General features: G+C 43.2%; 1 protein-coding gene across 4 annotated transcripts in view; it reads right to left on the bottom strand.

Moving 5' to 3' along the window:
• Window positions 1-727: 727 nt before the first annotated feature.
• The window catches only part of NFE2L2 (NFE2 like bZIP transcription factor 2), a 145,425-nt gene continuing 125,727 nt past the window's right edge, over window positions 728-20,425 (bottom strand). For 2 of the 4 annotated variants that reach the window (XM_085645225.1, XM_085645224.1), the window contains exons 3-5: window positions 14,890-14,985; window positions 12,339-12,530; window positions 728-2,486 (exon numbers count right to left, since the gene is read on the bottom strand). In XM_085645225.1, coding sequence (XP_085501351.1) covers window positions 1,287-2,486; window positions 12,339-12,530; window positions 14,890-14,985 — 1,488 coding nt within the window. In that variant the 3' untranslated portion in view covers window positions 728-1,286. Of the gene's footprint in view, window positions 2,487-12,338; window positions 12,558-14,889; window positions 14,986-20,425 lie in introns of all 4 variants that reach the window. The other 2 variants (XM_085645223.1, XM_085645222.1) reach the window with 1 other exon arrangement.

Genomic DNA, 20,425 nt, shown 5'->3' with positions numbered 1-20,425 from the left:
CACCTCAGCCCTACATTCTAACTATGCACTCTAAGCTATACAGGTCTACATTCTATCCTAGCTCACTAAAGAAGGATACCACAGGGCCTCTTCAGATGGATGAAGGACTGAGTATGCACAAAGTCTGCACTACCACTTCCTCTACTAGGGCAGCTTAAGGCACACCAGTGGGCAAGTGACGAGCTAAATTCCGTAGAGGTGTTAAGGTTTCAAAACTCGAAATCCCACACATGACATGAGCAACAAATCCACTCTCCTAAGTGGCTAACGTTGATCCACTTAACACTATGCCATGCACAAGACATTTTATCATTCTCTCCTGCCATACTCCTATCTAGTAGGCTGCTAAAGAAGCTTGAAACCACTATACAAAATTTAGCTACTTTGGCATGAGCTCTGCCTCAGACAATACTAAAATTAAACCATGGCTACATTGCCGAACAACTTTATTAAGCCGCACCACTTGTGAAATGACCCATCTACTGCGGATTTTACATACTCTTCTAAATCTGTCAATACAATTCACTCCCTCTTCATCTAAGCTGGCAAAAGTAGGAGGCTCCTGTCTACTGGCAAATATTTCTGGATTAATTTGTAGTCAAGTAGGAACATTAGTACAACAGTTAAGCAGCAGTTAACAATAAACACAATAGCAGTGCATTTTTGTGCATGTTATGAGAATATGCGTACTAGAACCGAACAATGTAATAAATGAATGGGGCAAAAATGTCTTTTCTCCTTTATTTGCACCACTGTTTGTACTAAAACAAAGTAAACATTTTTTTCAATTTTACATATATAAAATGAAACATTCTACATACAATATCTTGCAAGAAATGATGCTAAAGCTTTCTAAAGATCAACTTTCTTTAATAAATCTTTGAATATAAGAAAAGATAGGAAATGTATATAAATAAGATGCATTGCGCTATTTACACTTTTACGGCAACTAACCAAAATGGTCCTTTAAGTACTGTTTTTTAACGGATATAAAAGATTACAGAATTTGCATACATACATAGCACACTACTTTATTGCATTTGTAGGTTTACTTCAGTATTTATCATACACCTGTTAACCTTGTTATTTCTTGTGTTGCATAGAATCTTCTATAAATGCGTTATTCAGCAATTGACAGCACAGTAAAATCTACTGGTGCAGCACTACAAAGCACTTGGTCTGAAAAATTAATCCCTTCGACATACTCATTCACTCTGCTTAACAATTTTACCCCTTACAATCTCTTTCAGCTTCCTAACACCTCAAAAGCACCAAAAGGACAAAAATCAGTCTCTATTATTTTCGGTTTTCCTGGTTTTGGGGACAAGAAATACATTGCCGTCTTTTGTTTGTTGCAAGGAGTACTCCGCAGGAGAGTAAGGATTTCCATCCTCATCGCGAAGTTGGCTGAAGACCTCAATATATAAGGCACTCAGCTGCTCTTTCAGAAGTTGAAAGTTCTTGCGGTACTCTCCTTTTTCAGCAAGCAATTTATCTTTCTCATCTTTTAATTCATCCAAATCTTGCTCCAGCTCGACAATGTTTTCCAGTTTCCGTTTTCGACAGTTTTGAGCTGCAACTTTATTTTTGCCTCTTCTGCGTATGTCGCGTATGAGAGCAAGCTGGGCATCATTTAGTTGGTGTTTAGACATAAGATCATTGAAGTCATCGACTGGAAGGTTGATTATATTGTCTACAGAAAAAGGTATCTGCAGAGCTCTTGCTCGTTCAGAATCTCTTGTAAAACGAGCTTCCAAGCGACTTGTATATTTGTCTTTTGTAAATGGAGATCTGTTCGGGCCAGGACTAGCTGGAACTTCTTTTTTTGGTGAGTTTTTTAACTTTGCATCCAAAAGCTGCTTCTTTACCATCTGAGATGGGGATGATGGATAGGCTGAATCTTCTACAATTAGTAATGGGTGCATTTCAGAGTTATTTTGCACCACGCTTGGTGGAGCACTGTCCATATCTTCCATTTCAGAATCAGTGTAGTTGTAAGGGGCATCCCCATACAGAGATGAACCGCTAGAAGGCCCTGGAGAAGCTCTGTTTGGACTTTCATTCACTGAAATGCCTGAATCTGAATCATTAAATGATGGTGTGTCTGTTGGCTTCTCCCCATTGAAGGCTTTACACAAAGAAAAGTCTGAAATGTCAACAGGTTCATTCATAAATTCAGTGAGCAAATTGTTACTGTTTGGGGTTGACATGCTCCCACTTGCTTCTGCTTCCATGAAAGGGGTGTACACCTCGTCACAGAGGTTCAGTGGTTCACTTTTCAAATAAGTCACCTCTTCTACTGACATGGTGCTGGTGAATGAGCCCACAAAATTTGTTTGAAAAACAGGGTCAGAGTCAACAATTTCTTTCCCAACCAAGCCTATGGGATTGTAGAATGAATAGTTCTCGTCAGTCTCTGGTGGCTTGGTCTCTTCAATTGGGAATATGTCGACATCAGCCAGGTTATCATTTTCAATATTAAGACACTAAATGAAAGAAAAAATAGTACAAATTAAGAACTTCAAATACAAGATGCACAGTTTATCCCTCAGTGATGCCAGTTAACTTCAAAAGCATATGCCATTAAAAGCTGTGACCCTCTGAGTTAAATGTTCTACATTGAATAATCACACTGTGCAAACAAGTTATTTGGGCAAGACTGTTTTGGAAGGATCATTGAAATTGACATGTGACCCACCTACACAACTACGCAAATATTTGTGATTATAGAAACAAATCGAATCTTCAAGCGATGTCAACAGTGCAGAAGTCAAAGAAAATGCCAATTTACATTTAACATTCATCATCCTTACAAAGTGTGCACAATGAAGGAGACAGGCAGAAAGGCTCACTGAATGTTTCTTGCTCAAAAAGTGACACAGATGCATTATTGACCTATAACTGTAGAGGCAGGTCTACATAGAGCAACGTGAAAAACGTGCTGCTGTAGGGATGACAGTAATTGACAATCAGTCACTCCTCTTTTGTAGCCAAAACCTAGATCTCAGCTGAATTGGGAATTCAGGATAGCACACCACAGAGACACCCGCACAGCTGATCGTCCGGCTTCTTGTTTTCTGGATAGATCCTCTTATGTTCTACGACTGTCATACATGCGATGGCTATACTTGGCTACTGATGTGGCTAGTATGGATGTAAGCATTATCAAGGACTCAAACATTTCCTATCCTACTCAAGCAACTTCTTGAGCGCATACGAAACGTAAGTTGACCTAAGGTGAAGAAACGCCCTTATCTGGCATTGTACAACATGGAATGAGGTAATATGACTCCAGAAACAAAATGATGACTATTAATGGCTAGCACTGTTTCCATTACTGAAATGGACCATGCAGATGACAGTGTAAGAGTCTCCCAAGTCTTTTCTAAGAAGACCACTGATATTAATATGGCTCATGTATCGTGATAAATATAGATTTATTCTGGTGTACATGACAGAAAGATTTGTGAATTCTCCTGCATATTTAAACAATTAAAATTCTGTCCTATGACTTGATAATATTGTTCTTAAAAGTAAAAAAGCGTTTTGGCCTACTCTAGATCTTCCTTTTTATAGTACTGGAAAATATTACAATGGGGCTTCTTATTCTAAGCATATCAGATAGTTCTATAACTGTATATGATCTTGTGCCAGATTAGGGAGGGATGTATAGGAGGAATGGATGGAGTAGACACAAAAAAGGGAGGAATGCCCATAGTAAACCAATTTTATTGGTACTGGCTTTTAAACTACCAGAATGAATTCTGTAAAACAAGTTTGAGGATCTCAAAGGGAACAGAAACAGAAGGTAATAACTATGCAGAAGCATTTCCTGTACCAGAGCCCCACTGGCGAGTACCCCCCTAGAAGAGTGAGGCAGATTTGGGATTGTATCCAGCTTATAGATCAAATTGGACCAATCTAACTTATTTTACGTGGAAAGCTTAGATGGAGAAAATAGCTCACTCTACACAGTGGGCATCCAGTGTGTTTAAATACAGGGGATAAAGAGGGCAGGCACTTAAAACCTCTGGTTTATGCTACAACTATCTCAGATGGTCTGTATGGATTTGATAAAGTTGTTGTTCCTTAGCTACTTTACTTTTTCAACTGTATTTTTCTTGTATCTGTTTGGGCACTATATTTTTAAAAGCCTATATGGACACCCAAGTAGTCTAGTGTTGGGTGCAATCAGCACAAGAAGAGAAGAATCAAAATGCTACAGTATGGGGGGAGACTTTTTCAAACCTTGAGCTATATTTCATGGTTGCACAGTTGCAACATGGAATGGAATGGATGGCACAGAAGGAGAATTGAGATAAATGCACCCAAAAGGAATTAAGGAACTCCCTCTCTACTAGAATAACCTACGACCAACAGACTCAGAAGTGGATGAAGTGGTGCACTTGATCTGGAACAGAGTGGGCAAAAACATACAATTATTTTAAGCCTTTTGCCTAATGGCCATTTTTTTTAAATGACTTCAGGAAAGCTTATAGAGATATTAATACTGGGCACTAAAAAAAGAAAAGGAAAACACAAAAAGAGGAGTATATCTTCTTAGTAGACCGGATGAACATATTAATTGTAATAGAAGAAATGTGAGGAATAAGTACAAGAAGAAGTGCATGTCGCTAAAAAATTCTACAACTGAAGTATTTGCAAAGGGCATCTCTCACACTGGAAGTATTAAAGAAAATAAACTACATTTCTAACAAATCCCAAAGGTAACACACCCCAAGAGCAAACATCTATCATCTACCATAGACAATGGAACTGTAAGATTACGTGTTAATTAGGGCAAAAGTGGCTTGCTGTAGAGTTCACAGACCTTCAGGGCAAAATTTCAGGAAGATTTGTATATTCAGATCAATACAGAAGAAAAAGATGGTGAAACGTTTAGCCTCATTTGCAAATCCGAATCTCTTAGCAGTAAAAAACCGAATAGCTTAATGGTGGGCCTGTCTTCTCCAGACTGGACGGCTGGACCAAGTGAAATGGGCACCAGGAAAGCTTACTTTGATCACAAATACAGCACAGTCCAGTGCACCAATGTTAACCCCTGCGAGGTAAAGTTGGATGCGTTACTGAAGTCAACACATGACCTAAAGAAGCATGAAATAAGCCTTAGCCTCAAACACTGCCATCTACTGGGCTCTTTCCAGGATGCACACACGACTGTACAATTTACGTTTTTGGAGAACATAATTTATATATACTTATTTAAGGCAGAACTGATTAACCAATCACTAAAATTGGATTAATTAAAAGTGCTCTGACAGGCGTCTTTCTGGGAAGGAATACTTTAGGTTTCTCTGACTTCCTACAGCTCCTCAAAGAATGACTGAAAACAAACTGCTGTACACAAACTTCACCTTCATTACCACGTGGAAGATCATGTTCTTTCCAAATGACAGGTTAGAATAGTTTAACCATGTGCTCTTTTCAAACAACAAACTAATTTGTCTGGCGCATGTGAAATCCCTATTTTTGAAAAGCAAGCCTATGTCAAGAAAGGATAAAAACCGCATTAGCTTCCTTTAACTCCAGAGTTTGATAGTATGTAACAAACTGAAATGATACATCTAGGTTGTCAGAGTCAAACCGATATTTTCCTCAGATGGCAGTAAAACTAAAAAAAGTAAGAATAGACTTCGAAATAAATGCAAGTCTCAATACAGTAACAACATAACAACGTGCAATTATGACACCAAGAAACAGTACATTCCTGGTCGACACGGATTCGATGATGAAATACATCACACATCATCTAAATTAGTATGGTAAGGATATTTTAATGAACAGTAGCAGGATAGTTTAGCAGGCCAATAAATCGATCTTATATTAAGTACAATTACAGTCAATGCTATCTTGTTTAGCAATTTAATACACCGGAATCTGACTCCTGGTCTAACAGAAAGGACTGTAGTGATCCCCAAAAGTCTTATGGGAAAGCAGCAGGATGAGTTACAGAGGTGTAATTTTCCATCACTTCATTGCGATATGGAAAATCTTTAAGCCATACGGTAGGTTTTGGTGGTTTAGTGCAAATCCAATGCATCGCCATCCACCTCTTGGCCAGTAGTAGTGTCATAGACACAAATATAAACACTTTTTAGGTATGGCCTCCATATTCCCCATAACAGTCACAGGAGATGTAGCAATAGTGGCCTAAATCCTCGCGCCTAGGGAGTTAATAATCGTGCCATGTGAACGAAGGCCACATTAGTAGCCTTGCATTTTTTACATTCCACTGAACCCCATGAGAAAATGTTGCTGTACGTTCCAGGGAAAAGTATAAGCGGTGAATAAATCTGAAATAAATTAATTTAAGCCTGTAGTAAATGGAATATCTGTAACCTGAGGGCAGCAATACTTCCAGCATATGTCAGGTAATGGGGACCCTAGCTCAGTTTCTCATGCCCACCTACCTGTGTATTCTGGGGGTTTACGAGTGCCAATACCTCAGCATACATAAAGGAGATCTTCTTGTCTGTTTCACCTCTCTAAACCATCTTGGAAGGTAAAATTAGTTCTATGGGGTTTAAGGGAAACGGATTTCACAGACAATCGTAATCTACGGATTTCACAGACAATCGTAATCTATAGTATAGCAAGACTGCCAAAGGAGAGCTGCCACCCCAAGCTTTAGAATATTGCAGATCTATGAATATCCCATTTGGAAAAAGATCACCCAAAAGTTCAGTTTCCATTGCTTTTAATATATTTCTGGAAGGTTTTTCCAAGTGTAAGTGGGAGGAGAGTATCACACTCTATATTTGTTACAGGGGAGTTATGTATAATAGCCCTGGCCTTTCTTACTATATCCTATCAAGTCCAGGTAGGTTCTCCTATCACATCTACATCGTCCCTCTGTGTGTTAAGCTCTTTACATACCGCTTACAGAAGCAAGCATGGCTCAGCTGCCCTATGTTTGGCCCTTTCTTGCATAAGGGGGTGTGTCTGCACTGAACCAGTACTTTAATGTCTGATATTCATGTTTCTGCCGCAGTCAAACGAATTTCATGTTTATCAATTCACTCCTTTAACTGGTCTGATCTCGTGGGAGGTTAAGGTATCTATTTTCTGATCAATAGTCTGTAAGCTCTTTTTAATTTCTTTGATTAGTGTGGCTACTATGTTATCTTGAGGCTCGCCTTGCTTCTGCTGCTGCACTTACAAATTCCTGGCCCCTGCAACTTATCAAATTGGTGATTGCTGTTTTGCCCATCTCGCCTAACATTGATTAAGTGTGTCCTCCCATCAAACTAGTCTGTTCTACTGAGTGTTCTTTCTATCAGGTGCTTTGAGCCACAGAGGCACAATTTAGGTGAGAAAAGGGTAGTGCCCTAGCCAGCCAACTCCTGTTCAGCCACCGTGTCAGTAATCACTGTGAGAGTTTTTGCAGGGCTAATGATGCACAAGTTGAAGGAAAAGCTTTATCACTATTCGGATGTAAGAGTATGAGGGCTTGAACAGCAGTTTTGAAATCAGTTTTTGGAAGAAACAGGTTGACTTTCTTTAGAAGACAGAGCTAGTACTAGCAAGCCTTTGCTTTTTTGGCACTGTGTTCCTTCAGGGTGAAGTTGGTGTCTAGGGTGAATGACTTAATTAAAAGGAACAAATGATAGACGGAATGCTGAACAATGTAAACATTCACCCCCAGTCACAAAGATCTGCGTTTAATCCATCTTTCTTTTGCTCACCACACCACCCAAGTTTGGACTCAGCCATATGAAAATCAGTTTTGACCCTGTTCCTCATGGGAACAGTCCAGCACGAACTGCAAAGCCAGTCCTCCCTGGACCAGAAACAAGTATCCTGGGACCGGTTTCGGGAGGACCTGGGTTGGCAGTTCGGGCTCGACCCGTTCCCATGGGGAACAAGGGGGAAGACTGATTTGCATATGGCGGGGTCAAACTGGGGTGGCATGGTAGGCAAAAGAACAATGGATTAAACCCAGATGTTTGTAACTGGGGGTGAATGTCCACATTGTTCAGCATTCCGTCCATCATTTGTTCCTTTTACATAGGGTAAATGACTTGGCATTCGGTGAAAGTTGGGATTGAAATTATCATGGTTCAGGTCATTGAGCTAGGTTTGTACTGTGTCCGGTTTATTATTCTAGGCAAATAAAAGGAATTCTATCTCTGTTGGGTTAATCTTCAGGCGGGTCTGGATGATGTGCAAGCAGTACAGCGATTAGTTTTTAGATGGCCAGCCACTGGTTCAATAATAGCTGCTATTTAGTCTTGGCTGGCAGAGCAAGCTTCTCTTGTAGCCATTGGGATGGGCAGCTTTCTGGCGCCCACATGTCTCAGGAATGTAAAATAGTCCTAAACAGAAATTCACCATATGCTAAAAAGATGAAAGTAATTTGCGTAAGAAAACGTGGAAGGTATAAAAAATCTTAGAAAGACAACACACTATAGTAGGCTTAAATCAACACAGATTGTCATAAATGGAAATGGCAAAGAAAATAAGTAGAAGGCCCTACTGAAAGTCGATGTTTAACACAAAAATGAAATGATCTAATGAAGACTGTTTATGACCCTAAAAGTTATGGCTTTCACGTTCACTAATAAAAAATCTTAATATGAAACACCTGGAAAAGGTCAAGAGGTCTGCGTTCTAAATCTGATGGACAGTCAAAACAGGCAACGTTAAATATAATCATATGCCTGGGAACACGTTTTACTACATGGCAGTTGACCTAATCACGTTTTCCTGGAGAACGAACGTGATGGCCAACCATTGCAGCATCAGCTTTGAATGTTTCCAGGACTGCAGGAGCAATGCACTACATAACTGCTCTAACCAGATATGTGAAGCAGTGGCATACGTGGTAAGATCAAGAATGATGAGCTAGTCGTTCACAGCAATTCTAAGAAAAAGTTACTTACCTTCAGTAATAATTGCTCTGGTTGATACTCTATCAAACTCCAGATTCCTCACCTGTTGAATAATCCCAGGCGTCAGACTGGATACAGACACTTCAATGCTCTCGAAGTCGATAGGGGGAGCGGACTCCACATTGGCGGTGGCGCCAAGTCCATATAGCGCCCACCCCCAGTGTTGCTGCCTTCAGACGAATAGATTGAGCAACATCCATTGAATAAAGTGCAGTGTATTACACTAATAGCACCCTTATTAAACTGTCTCTGCATAACCATGCATCAATGGGGAAGTGGGTGGAATTGGTGAGGAATATACAGGTATATGAAGTATCCAGCAAAAAGATCATTACAGTAGTAAGCAAAGTTTCCTTCTGATGGATGCTTCTACCTGTAGATTCCTCAACTGTTGAAAAGATTTACAAGCAGTACTGAAACGAGTTGGGTCGATGGATGATTAGATGAGGAAATCTAGCAGCACAGATCTGGCAAAATGCTCTTTCCCATGCACCTCCCAAAGTATAGTGCATAGTAAGGGTGTGTAAGAAAACACATGTGATTGCCTTGCCAGGAGCTGAAAATGCTGACTTGGCCCTTAGTCAAATGAGCCCTAATTCCCCCAGGCAGTTTTAGCAAAGGCGTAGCACATCTTGATACAAAGACTTATCCAGCAGAATGTTGACTGCTTCTGGGCCGCTTTGTCTTTTCTACTGCCACAGTTCCTAACAAAGAGCTGATCATCTACTCTGAAGTCTCTTGTGCGGTCAACATAGAAACCGACTGCCCTCCTAGGATCCAGGCAATGCAGTCGCTTCTCCTCCTTTGTTGGATGGGGCACATCATAAAGGGATGGAAGGATGATGGACTGACTCAGGTGAAAGGGGGTAAATACCTTGGTGTGGAAAGCAGCTCTGGTTTGTAACACTAGTTTGTCAGGGAAAAAAGAGTGAATGGCGGACAGGCACATGGCCAACAGGGGCTCAAATGGAGACCCCATCAAAAAGGGGAGAAGAAGACAGAAGTCCCATTGGGGAATAACAAAGGGAGATGAGGATACACATTAATATTAGTCACTCCCTTTGGATCACAGACAAGAAGACCAAATAGCCCTTGACGAAGCCCACCACACACCCACTCTGGGCTGAGGTGTAATGTAGCAACCTGAAACTTCGGGCAACCGAGACTACAACTTCCACAATGCACTGGACCACCTGGATTTGGGCGAACCCTCAAAGGGCCTGATGGCCAGTGATTCTTTATATCTGGAGCACCAGCGATTCTTTGGAATCGGCAAGTGTTTTTACCTGCAGGTTACAGAGGACTAGTGCCACTAGTGCAGGGGAGACTCAGGGTGCTTCTGGCTTCCACAAGAGTCCCTCTCTTCAGAAGTGTTGAGTTTTAGTAAAGGACGAGAGTCGTTCACTCAGTTCCAAGTCTGTTGCCTCAGGAACAAAGTATCCCTCTTTTGCTTTGTGCTGGTGGGCAAAGTACTGTTGTTGGCGACACGGCTCTCCTCTTGGTCCTTCTTTGAAGTAAGTTGTTCAGATCTGTGGTTCTGGTATGGGGGGAGAGGATCCCATAACTCCTAGACTTAGGGGTATAAGGGGTGTGGAAGCTAGTAGCCAATTAGTAACTAGTTCATGCAGCAAATCTGCCCCTGAGGTGTTCACATCCGGTACTGTAGGTCACCTTTTCTATCCAGAACCCACCATTTCTGCCCTCCTAAAGATGGCAGAATTTAATTTTAGGTGTACAGACCTGGCTGCCCACCCCGGAGGTATAGGGGTAAACACAATGGGGTAACCCAATGTCCCCCAGAGACTGGGTAAATATATAGTGAACTACAATGGCTCTGTCAGGGAGCAACAATTGCTTTGTTGGAAAGATCAAATCAATAGAAATATGGAAACTTGTTCTTGCTTAAAGAATCCAGTAACAATGTAAGTAAAACAAATAAATGCGCGCAACAAAGTAAAGACGAGTATCAGAACCCCAAAGAGAGAAAGACTCAAAAATACTGCAAGAGAATTCTCAATATTTTCATCAAATAACATGAATATACATAGGTTCGGGCTGTCCAAATAAAATAACATACGAAAGTGACAAGTGGTTCAAGGTGACATGAGTGCTCAGTGCAAGTGACGGAGTGCGTATATACAAATATGAACCTATGTACAAATATATACAATTTTAAGAATGGTCAGAACAATGATTGCAGAAATCACTCTGGTGAAAGGCCAAATTGCTCAACAATAGGACCCAGAGATATCTAGAACTGAACCAAGGTTAAATGTCGACGTTTCGACCCTAGCAAAGCATAACTGATGTGTCGCGGCGGGTCTTCTTCAGGACAGAAAGACGGCCCAAGGTACAAAACGGCGTCCCGCATAGTGTGGGCTGCCTGACTGGTCCGCAGATATGAGGAAAGACGCGTTGAAGCACTATCACGGAAAAGGGGAGGGTGGGACTTCCCTTCAGGGGATCAAAGCCAATGCCCTGTAGCTTACTTTGAGGGCTGACAAATACAGTGCGAGAAAAATCACTGTTGCTGTGTAAAATGCCGAATGGTGATATTTAACAAATCCAGGCCAACAAGAGCAGACGCCTGTGTCCACGCTTCCAGAACTTATTGCCTGGATTTTCGTTAATTGTTTCGAACAAGTAATTAGACACATTCACAGCAAGCCACAGGGATTTGGTCTTGCTGACACTGGACCCACGTCTGGGCATACCCGTCCCACTCGGGGTGACAAATGCAAAAAGAACAATTGATGGATAGAATGCAGAACAATGTCATACATTCACCCCAGTACAGAGATCTGGGCCTAAATCCATCTTTTTTTGGCTCACCATGCCATTCCAGTTTGGACCCAGTCATATGCAAATCAGTCTTGACCCTGCGTCCAATGGGAACAGTCCAGCCTGAACTGCCAGGCCAGGTCCTCCCTGCATGACATCGGTGACTCGCTTGACTTGGTGTCATGGTCGAAACGCAGGCAAATAGAGTGAGGGTCTGTGATGGACATCTGTCCCTCCCAGTACCTAGAGGGCCTAAAGCCTTAGCACTTTGGGGGAGAAATCATTTAGCACTGCACAAAATTGAAAAAAACCTGAAGAATTTTGAAGCGCTGAGGGATGAAAACTGTGAGCTTTGGATCAGTGCCAAAGGTGCAGCAAATAAGGGAACAGAAGTTGATATGCCACGATGAGCGCTATATGGACTCTTTAATGTTGCCGGATGTCACATCCGGTGTCAGCGCCAACATGGTGTCAATGTCCCCTACATGCTTCGATAGCTCTGAAGTTTCCGGGTGCAGTCTGACGCCTGGGATTATTCAAGAGTTAAGTAATCTGCAGGTAGAAGCATCCATCAGAATCGAATTTACAATAGTGTCATGATGAATGGTGGACATTTTTATTTTATATTCATGGAAATTAAGTTACCTGTAGCTCAGGAATGGACAAAAGTTCTTCCCAAACTTGATCCACTTCATTCATTGCAGCCTCCACGACAGTAAGAGGATCCTGAAAAATGGGGTCGGGATCAATTGTGACAGTTTGATTAGGAGTGATGAAGACTGGCTCGCTTTCTGGACAGGAATCGAGAACCAATGGTTGAAATGTGCTAGCAGGAGCCTGCAAAATATGATGCAAAAAGCTTTCCTGTAAAACAAAATGACCAGCATACTTTCATTCAGCCACTTAACATTAACTAGAAATTAATAACAGTAACCGTTGTCGAATATCCAAGTTACTGAAATGTTTCAATTAATACTTATTGGGAAAAAAACCTACAAATGAATAATATAGCAGCGTGATGTCTGACACCCTTGATCTCCCACAGCATCTTCCTCGAAAAACATGGGCCAGGAAAAAAAATTCTCAACCCAAAGGCGTGGCTGCGGACGGGTTGCACTCACCTACCACTGAGCAACACCACTTTCTGCACACACCAAAAAACACGTTCCTCTCCTTGAACTGTTATGTACAGTAAAGGAATTGCACAGAAGTCTTTAACATGGTTTTATTTCTAGTCCGTTTGATCTAGTAAGAAACAGCTAATACCCTCAGACATACACATTATAAAATGAACTATCATAAATTTAATCAGACATTTTAGATTTGACTCTAACATTTGAGAATGGCCCTACTGCCCCTTTATAACCGTATATTATTCACTATGGTTTTTCCAGTAAGCAGACCAGTGAAATCGCACCAGATGTAAAATGTGCTTAACCTCATAGGCCCTCATTAAGAGTCAGATGGAAAGGTATCCCACCTGGCTTTATTGCCACGCCTGATCAGCACTGGTCCTGTTTCCACATACCAGTTGTCCAGTTGATGGAAAAAACCAAGAACCAAGTTCACAATCTGGTAATTTCAAACAGTAAAATCGCTTGAGGCTTTTGCTTCAATGGCAGCCATGTACCTGTCCCGAGCATTTTTTTTTTCCAGCATGGGGAGGATATGTATTGCTTTTTCCTTTGCCAGGGAATCTTTTCCCACTTCCCTACAAATCCCCATTACCTATGTAGAGTCTGCATCCTGGTAGTACCGCGCAACTTGTAATGAATCCCACAATATCCTCCTGAAATCCAGAATGACTTACTCCTTCACTAATCCAAGCTTCACAAAATGAGACAATTCAATAATAATCTGTAAAGCAAATTAGAGGTGCTGAAAATGTGGTATCAGTTAGGTGGGTTACACTAAAACCCAGACAGACATTGCAAACCGGGGGAACTGGAGGAGACCACAATTTCATGTGACAAAGACCTGAAATCGGCGGAAAGTCTTCTTGCCCAACCACACTGCATTCACTGAGTCAGGCTGATCTATTATGAACACAGTGATCAGTGCAGAACATATCCCCGCCGAATATAAGGTGGCATCCATCCTGCCCCTACTGAAAAAAACAATCTTGATCCACAGGAACCGAGTAGTTACAGGCCCATCTCCAGACTTCCTTTTCCGGCCAAACTACTTGAAAAAGCACTAAATAACCAAATGATGGTTTGTATTGACAATAACAATTTAATGGATCCTTCTCAATATGGTTTTATAAAGGCTCATAGCACAGAAACAGCCTTGCTTGCCAACTCAGAGGAACTCAGAGGGATCATGGATAATGGCTGTCAAGCCGTCTTGATCTCAATCGATCTCTTGGCAGCCTTTGACACAGTCAACCACACCATTTTAATCAACCGACTAAAGGAGTTAGGAAAAAGTGGCGCAGCTCTGACCATACTCAAAGACTTTCTAACTAACAGAAGAAACTATGTGGCCTTGGGCAACTTTACATCAAAACAATTTGGCTTGCCCTGTGGGGTACCGCAGGGCTCGTCACTAAGCACCACTCTATACGTCACCCCCCTGGTCAAACTAATAAAGTCCCTGGAGGGCATGTGTGTGCCTTACATGTGCAACTTTTTCTTTAAGGGGCGTCTTAGGGGGGCCTTAGGACCCCGGGCACCCTTGCCTTTGCATCCTCTAATTTACCATTACCAATTAGTTAATCGCAATAGCTAATGCAAGACCCTTCTCACCTATGGGCCTTGAGGCCCATAGGAAAGAATGGAGTCGCAACTGCAAATAGCGATTCCCTAAATGCGTTTGCGATTCGTAAGGAATCGTAATTAGAGAATCACTATTTGCGCTCTGTTTTGTTACATTGTATTTTGCGATTACCAAAGAGCGATTTCTAAAAAAAATCACTATTTGGTAATCGCAAAATGAAAATTTGATGCATGTGCCCCTAAAACACTTAAGGACTTTTACCGCCAGCTGGCAACTTCAGGTACCCTCTCTATGCCATTGTTGGTCCGACGTATAATCTCACATTGCTACCTTTGTTGGAAACCGAGTCATAATGTTCGTGAGGCTACACGGACAAAACAGAAAAGATCTAGAAATCTCATTCCAATACTAGAAATCAAATATAACAAGTTAGATTTTTTTTTTTATTGCTAGTGTTCGAAACTTAAGTATGATTTACCTCTTCCTCAATGACAAATGGGAATGAGTCTGCTAAAAGTTGCATACACTCATCAAATGACAAAGCACCACCGCTCGGTTGCAACGGTTGTTTATTCTGCAAGTAAATAAAGAAAAAAAAAATTTAGAATGGCAACACCAAAACACTTCTTCATTTTTTATTTTATGTTAAATCAATATTCTGAACAAGTTTCAATTAGATGAAGTAAGTTTTCACCAGAGAATACATCCAGAAGAGTCGTCATGTTATCATGATGTTAAGAGAACATTTGCATGTTTTATATCAAACTTAGCTTGAGGAAGGTGCATGAGAGTAGTTTTAATAAACGGAATTACAGAAAGTGGTCACATTTTGTAACAATAGCCTATATTGCCTTCAGCAAATGACTAAAAAAAACGTAAAGTGCTTATTACACAGAGCTAAAATGCACCAGGGTATCTGAGCACCTTTGAACTGTGGATGTTATTCTGATACCGCTCATGTGCACTGACATGAACAAAAGAACAATGTCAACCGTGATTCAAACCCAATCAGGTTCAACCAAGACCTTGCATAGCTATTGCAGCTACTGTAGTATTTCATATGCCAGATGAGGCACTAAGTGATTTCTGAGAACGCATAGCATGCTACTCTGCACAAAATGGACCATGAGTAAAGGCTCAATGAAATTTCACTGCAGGCAGCCCTATTTCCAGTCTTCACTACAAAGTGTTAGTAATGTCATGCATAACTACACATTGTGTGCAAAAGCAACCGTTAGAATACATATTTTTCAAACTTTTAGATTTAATGCTTCTTGCGCAGATGCCAGGATGTCACGGTTTGTTTGGTCTGGCTTGACAGCACAGCTCTCTGGAAAGTCTTATTGTTACCAATTCTTTAAAATACACACAAAAAGAGCTTTGGCTATTTCCAGATGAGTATTACTGTCTCTACATGCTATTGGCTGTTTGGTGGACCATTCTGCCTCCCATCAAGTGCTTGCACTGTCCTACATGAGGGACCATTTTACATTTCAAAAGAAAACGGAATCCATGCACTTTACATTGTTATCTCACAAATGCACTGTTTACAGAAAGTAATGGGTTGTTATTTTGTTTGGTTTCACTGCAGCAGGCTTTTGTTAAATATTTTAGTCAGGACTGAAAATGCAAGCCAGAAGCCATAAATTTGTCCCAACGGCAGGCATATAGTGTTTTGGTGGAGGGTCGCCTGACTGCCAGAATAACATGACAGGCTGTGAGAGGAAGGTCGAATAATGTAAATTGTCGACGCTCAATCTCCACGCATGAAGGTGGAGGGTACGCAGGTTCGGGTGGAGAACCCTCCCCCATTGCTCGGACAGAAGACGCTCCTGAAGAGGCAGCCTGACTGGAGGACCAATGCTTATGCTCACGAGCTCAGGAAACCAGACTCTCCGTGCCAAATTACTTGTTCTTGATCTCCTCGAGAACTCTGGGCAGGCGTAATATCGGCAGAAAGTTGTACAGGAGACCGGAGTTCTACTTAAGAGGAAAAGCGTCTGAGTGAGAACTGCCTTGGAAACTTCAGCATGCAGAACTCCTGACATTGCATGTTGTCAGCGGTGGCAAACCGATCAAACCAAGGCTCTCCTCACTCTTGAATGAGACCTTACAATACCCCCTGATGGAGACACCATTTGTGATTCGCTAGGCATCAACAGATTAGTTAATCCGCCCTGGCGTTCAGAAAGCCCACACAAGGAGATGATGGACGGAGCACTGAAACTTTTCAGATACTCACCCCCAGTCACAGATCTGCGTTGAAACCATCATCGTTCTTTAGCTCACTTCGCCACCCCAGTTCAGACACAGCTACATCCAAATCAGTCTTGACCCTGTGCATCATGGGAACAGTCCAGCCCAAACTGCCAAGCCATGTCTTCCCTGGACCGGAAACAAGCATCCTGGGACCGGCTTCAATCAGAAAGCCCGACAGGTGATGAATCACCAGGGAAATGCCCAGACGTTCCAGCCATGTCTAGAGAGGCAGGGCCTCGACAAAGGATTCATGACACCACCCCTACCCTGCTTGTTGAAGTACCATATGGTGGTGGTGTTGTCCGTAAACACCTGCACCAGCCTTTCCCTTAAGAAGGGAAAAAAAGTATTCAATGCCAATCTAATCGCCCAAAGCTCCAACAGGTTGATATAGAGCCTCGACTCTGCCAGAGACCAAAGTCTTTTGACTTCACCTCTCTCAGGTGGCCACCCAGGGTTGACGCGTCTGTCACTATGGTCAGCTCTGATTGGGGAGGTGTCTGCCACTTACCCAATCACAGTTCATCAGCCATTACTACAGGTCTATTGCAGTTCTCTCCGAGATCTGGACCATGTCGAAGAGATTCCCCTGATGATGTGTCCACTGGAACATCAGGTCCCACTGCAGAGCCCACTTATGCCAACGGGCATATGTCAATAGTAGGATGCAGGAAGCCATGAGGCAGAACAGCCTCTGAGTCAGTCTCACCGAAATCCAGGAAAGAGGCTGAAACATCGGTATCATAGCATGATTATCCTGGCTACACCGCTCGGGAGGATCGGTCAGAAACTGCGAGTCTCTAGAACGGCTCAGATGAAAGGGAGCATCTGAGAAGGGAGTCAGGTGTGACTTAGGGATGTTGATAGTCAACCCCAGCGAGTGCAGGAGGTCTGCCATAGTCTGGAGGTTGTAGGGAGATGACTGCCTGGGTCAAGCCTGCCTTCAAGAGCCAGGCACTAAGATAGGGGAAGACCAGAACTTCCAACCTCTGAAGATGTGCTGCAACCACTGCCATCACCTTAGTGAACACCGAGGGGTGCTGGTATGGCCAAATGGGATGAGGGAAAACAAAGAGTTCCTGGCCCACCATGAATCGCAGGTAATGTCTGTATGCAGGCAGGACGGGGATGTGGAAATACGTGTCATTCAAGTCCAAAGCCATCATCCAGGGTCCAGGGCAGGCAGGTCCTGAGCTAGTGTGAGCATCTTAAACTTCTCCTTTTTCAGGAGGAAGTTGAGAAAGTGCAGGTTTAGCACAGGGAGAAGGCCACCATCCTACTTGGGCATCAGAAAGTAGCGAGATTAGCAACCATGACCTATTGCTGAAGCTGGCACCTTCTCGATGGCTCCCTTGGCTAAGAGATTCAAGACTTCCTGATTGAGCAAGGAGAGATGGTCCTCCATCAGCAGGTCATAAGTGGATGGTATGGGTGGGAGTGTCCAGAAAGCAGATGGAGTAGCCCCTTTGGACAATCTGTAAAACACACTTGCTGGATGTTATCGACTGCCAGTGGTGCATGTGATAGATTATCCTGGCTCCCACTGAATGTCCATGTTGGTATGAGGACACACTACAGGGGTTTGGAGTTTCTAACTGCTGGGGGAGATGTGGACTGAGGCAACCTCTGGCAAGGGGCCCCACATGGTCTAAGGGAACTGCGTCCACAACTCGGAAAAGACTAGGAAGTCTGTTGGCTGTGGTCGATAGGTGGGAATAAATGCGGCTGGGGGCTCTTCCGTAGCCACGAAAAGGGAGGAAGATAGACTGGGGTTGGCGAGGAGACATGGAAAGGCCCAAAGACCTGACCGTATCTTTACTATCCTTAAAACGCTCCAGCGCTAAGTCCGTCTTCTCACCAAAAAGGCGACAGCCAAAGGGCATGTTCAGAAGCGAAGCTTGGACATCCCCCGAAAAGCCAGTAGTTTTCATCCAGGCGTGGAGTCTAGGTACAACCATTGCTGAAATTGCTCGGCCCACTGAGTCGAGCGTATTCAGCTCACATCTGATGCTGATCTTTTCTGCGTCTCTATCATCTGCAATTGCTGGTGACAGTATGGCTCAGGCCTCCTCTGATACCACGGGCAGCACTTGAGAAACCAAATTGTATTAGTCGTATCGGCACAAGAGCACGCAGTGTTCAATGACTGCAATGCTAGGTTGGTGGAAGAGAACATACTGGAGAGGGTATCCAGCCTCTTGGAATCCCTATATGGTGAAGTGGTAGGGAATGTATGGGGTTGACTCAGGAAGTGGAGGCTTGGACCACTGGGTGAGGAAATGGGGGTCCAGAGGAGTGGGGATATGATGTCGGGCAATTGTCCTGTGCACAGGAACCCCTGTGCATGGCTTGGACCAGGCCCCGTGCCGGATATTGGTAAGGGCTTCATTAAATGGGATTAAGGATTTGGAGGGGGGCAAATCCCGGTTAAAGTACCTCAGTCAAGACGTTTGTATTGACTGCTACTGAGGGCAACTGAAGGTCCAAGACGTCAGCCACCCTTTGCACCACCATTGTAAATAAAGCATAGTCATGTAAGGGAGGAAAGACCAAGCCAGTGTGCCATGAGGTGTGTAATCCACTGGTATCCACCAGTTCCTCATACCAGTTGTCTTCTGTGTCATCTAGGGGTTGCTGACAGCCCTAAGAGTCATCAACACCCTCCCATTTGTCTCCCTCTCCAGGCCTATTGAATTAAAAAGGCACTGGCTCCAACTCAGAGGGCACAGTCCCAGTCAGCGTCGGAACTGGCATCAGACAAAGCCCATTCGGCTCTATGTCAGAGTCAGGCACAACGATGGGGATGATGCCACCTAGGGGCGTGGCCGCACCAGGAGTGCCGATACAGGAGCTGGTGCTGAGGAATGCCACGGTTTTATAGGTGGTGCCTCTACAGATCCAGCACCTGATCCAAGGGACCCAAAGTCACTCCAAAGGGGTCAAACAGCTCAAATATCAGGTTCATGGCCTCATAGAACTCTTTTAGTTAGGCTGGGGTCGCTCCGGCTCCAGGATAGTCAGTGAGGCGTGGAGCAGACCCTGGCACGGGCTCTGCCAAATAGCGAGGCCTAGACTGCTGGAGCTCCTGCACCTCGTCTGAGGCCTTGGATAAGCATGATGAAGTCGAAGACCTCTTCAACGTCTTTGACTCCTTTGTTCGGTGGGGCTTACCCGACGACTTGGATCCTCTAGACAATCGTTGGGTATGGCTCCATGAGCGGTCCCAGACTTTTTGCGAGACTAGGATCGTCTAACATCGGGCGACTAGGAGCTTGAGAAAACCCTCCTCAGCGCTTTTAGGTGTATGGTGCAGCAGTCCTCGCAGGCACTATAGTCGTGGTCCTGCTCCAAACACCAAAGAAAGGCGTGGCTCTGTCACAGACTTCTGCCTATGACTGGCAACACATGGCTTGTTTCTTAGGGGAGATTCCTAGAACACCAGGAGAAGAAATTCTCAAAAAAGTGATGACAAAAAGTCTACAGATAGCAAGTAAAAATTTGACTGAGGGGGTAGTGCTTCACAGATCGGTGCTGACTTGCACAGAAAGAAAGGAACAGACGTCGGCACACTGGTATGGCGCATGGTCCACGCCGACACAGAGCTGAATGACTCCACCTACCGGCATGCAGGGGTACTGCTCAAAAATTTTCAAATCCTGCCAGACGCAGGGGAATAGTCTAAGGTAAGGAATCTGCAGCTAGAATTCTCTATCAGTTTAAAGATTTTCTTGCATGGATACAGAGTTTGAATAGAA

Source organism: Triturus cristatus, chromosome 3_1, assembly GCF_964204655.1.
Source record: "Triturus cristatus chromosome 3_1, aTriCri1.1, whole genome shotgun sequence".
NCBI classification, from domain to species: domain Eukaryota; kingdom Metazoa; phylum Chordata; class Amphibia; order Caudata; family Salamandridae; genus Triturus; species Triturus cristatus.
This window is presented reverse-complemented; position numbering and strand designations above follow the sequence as displayed.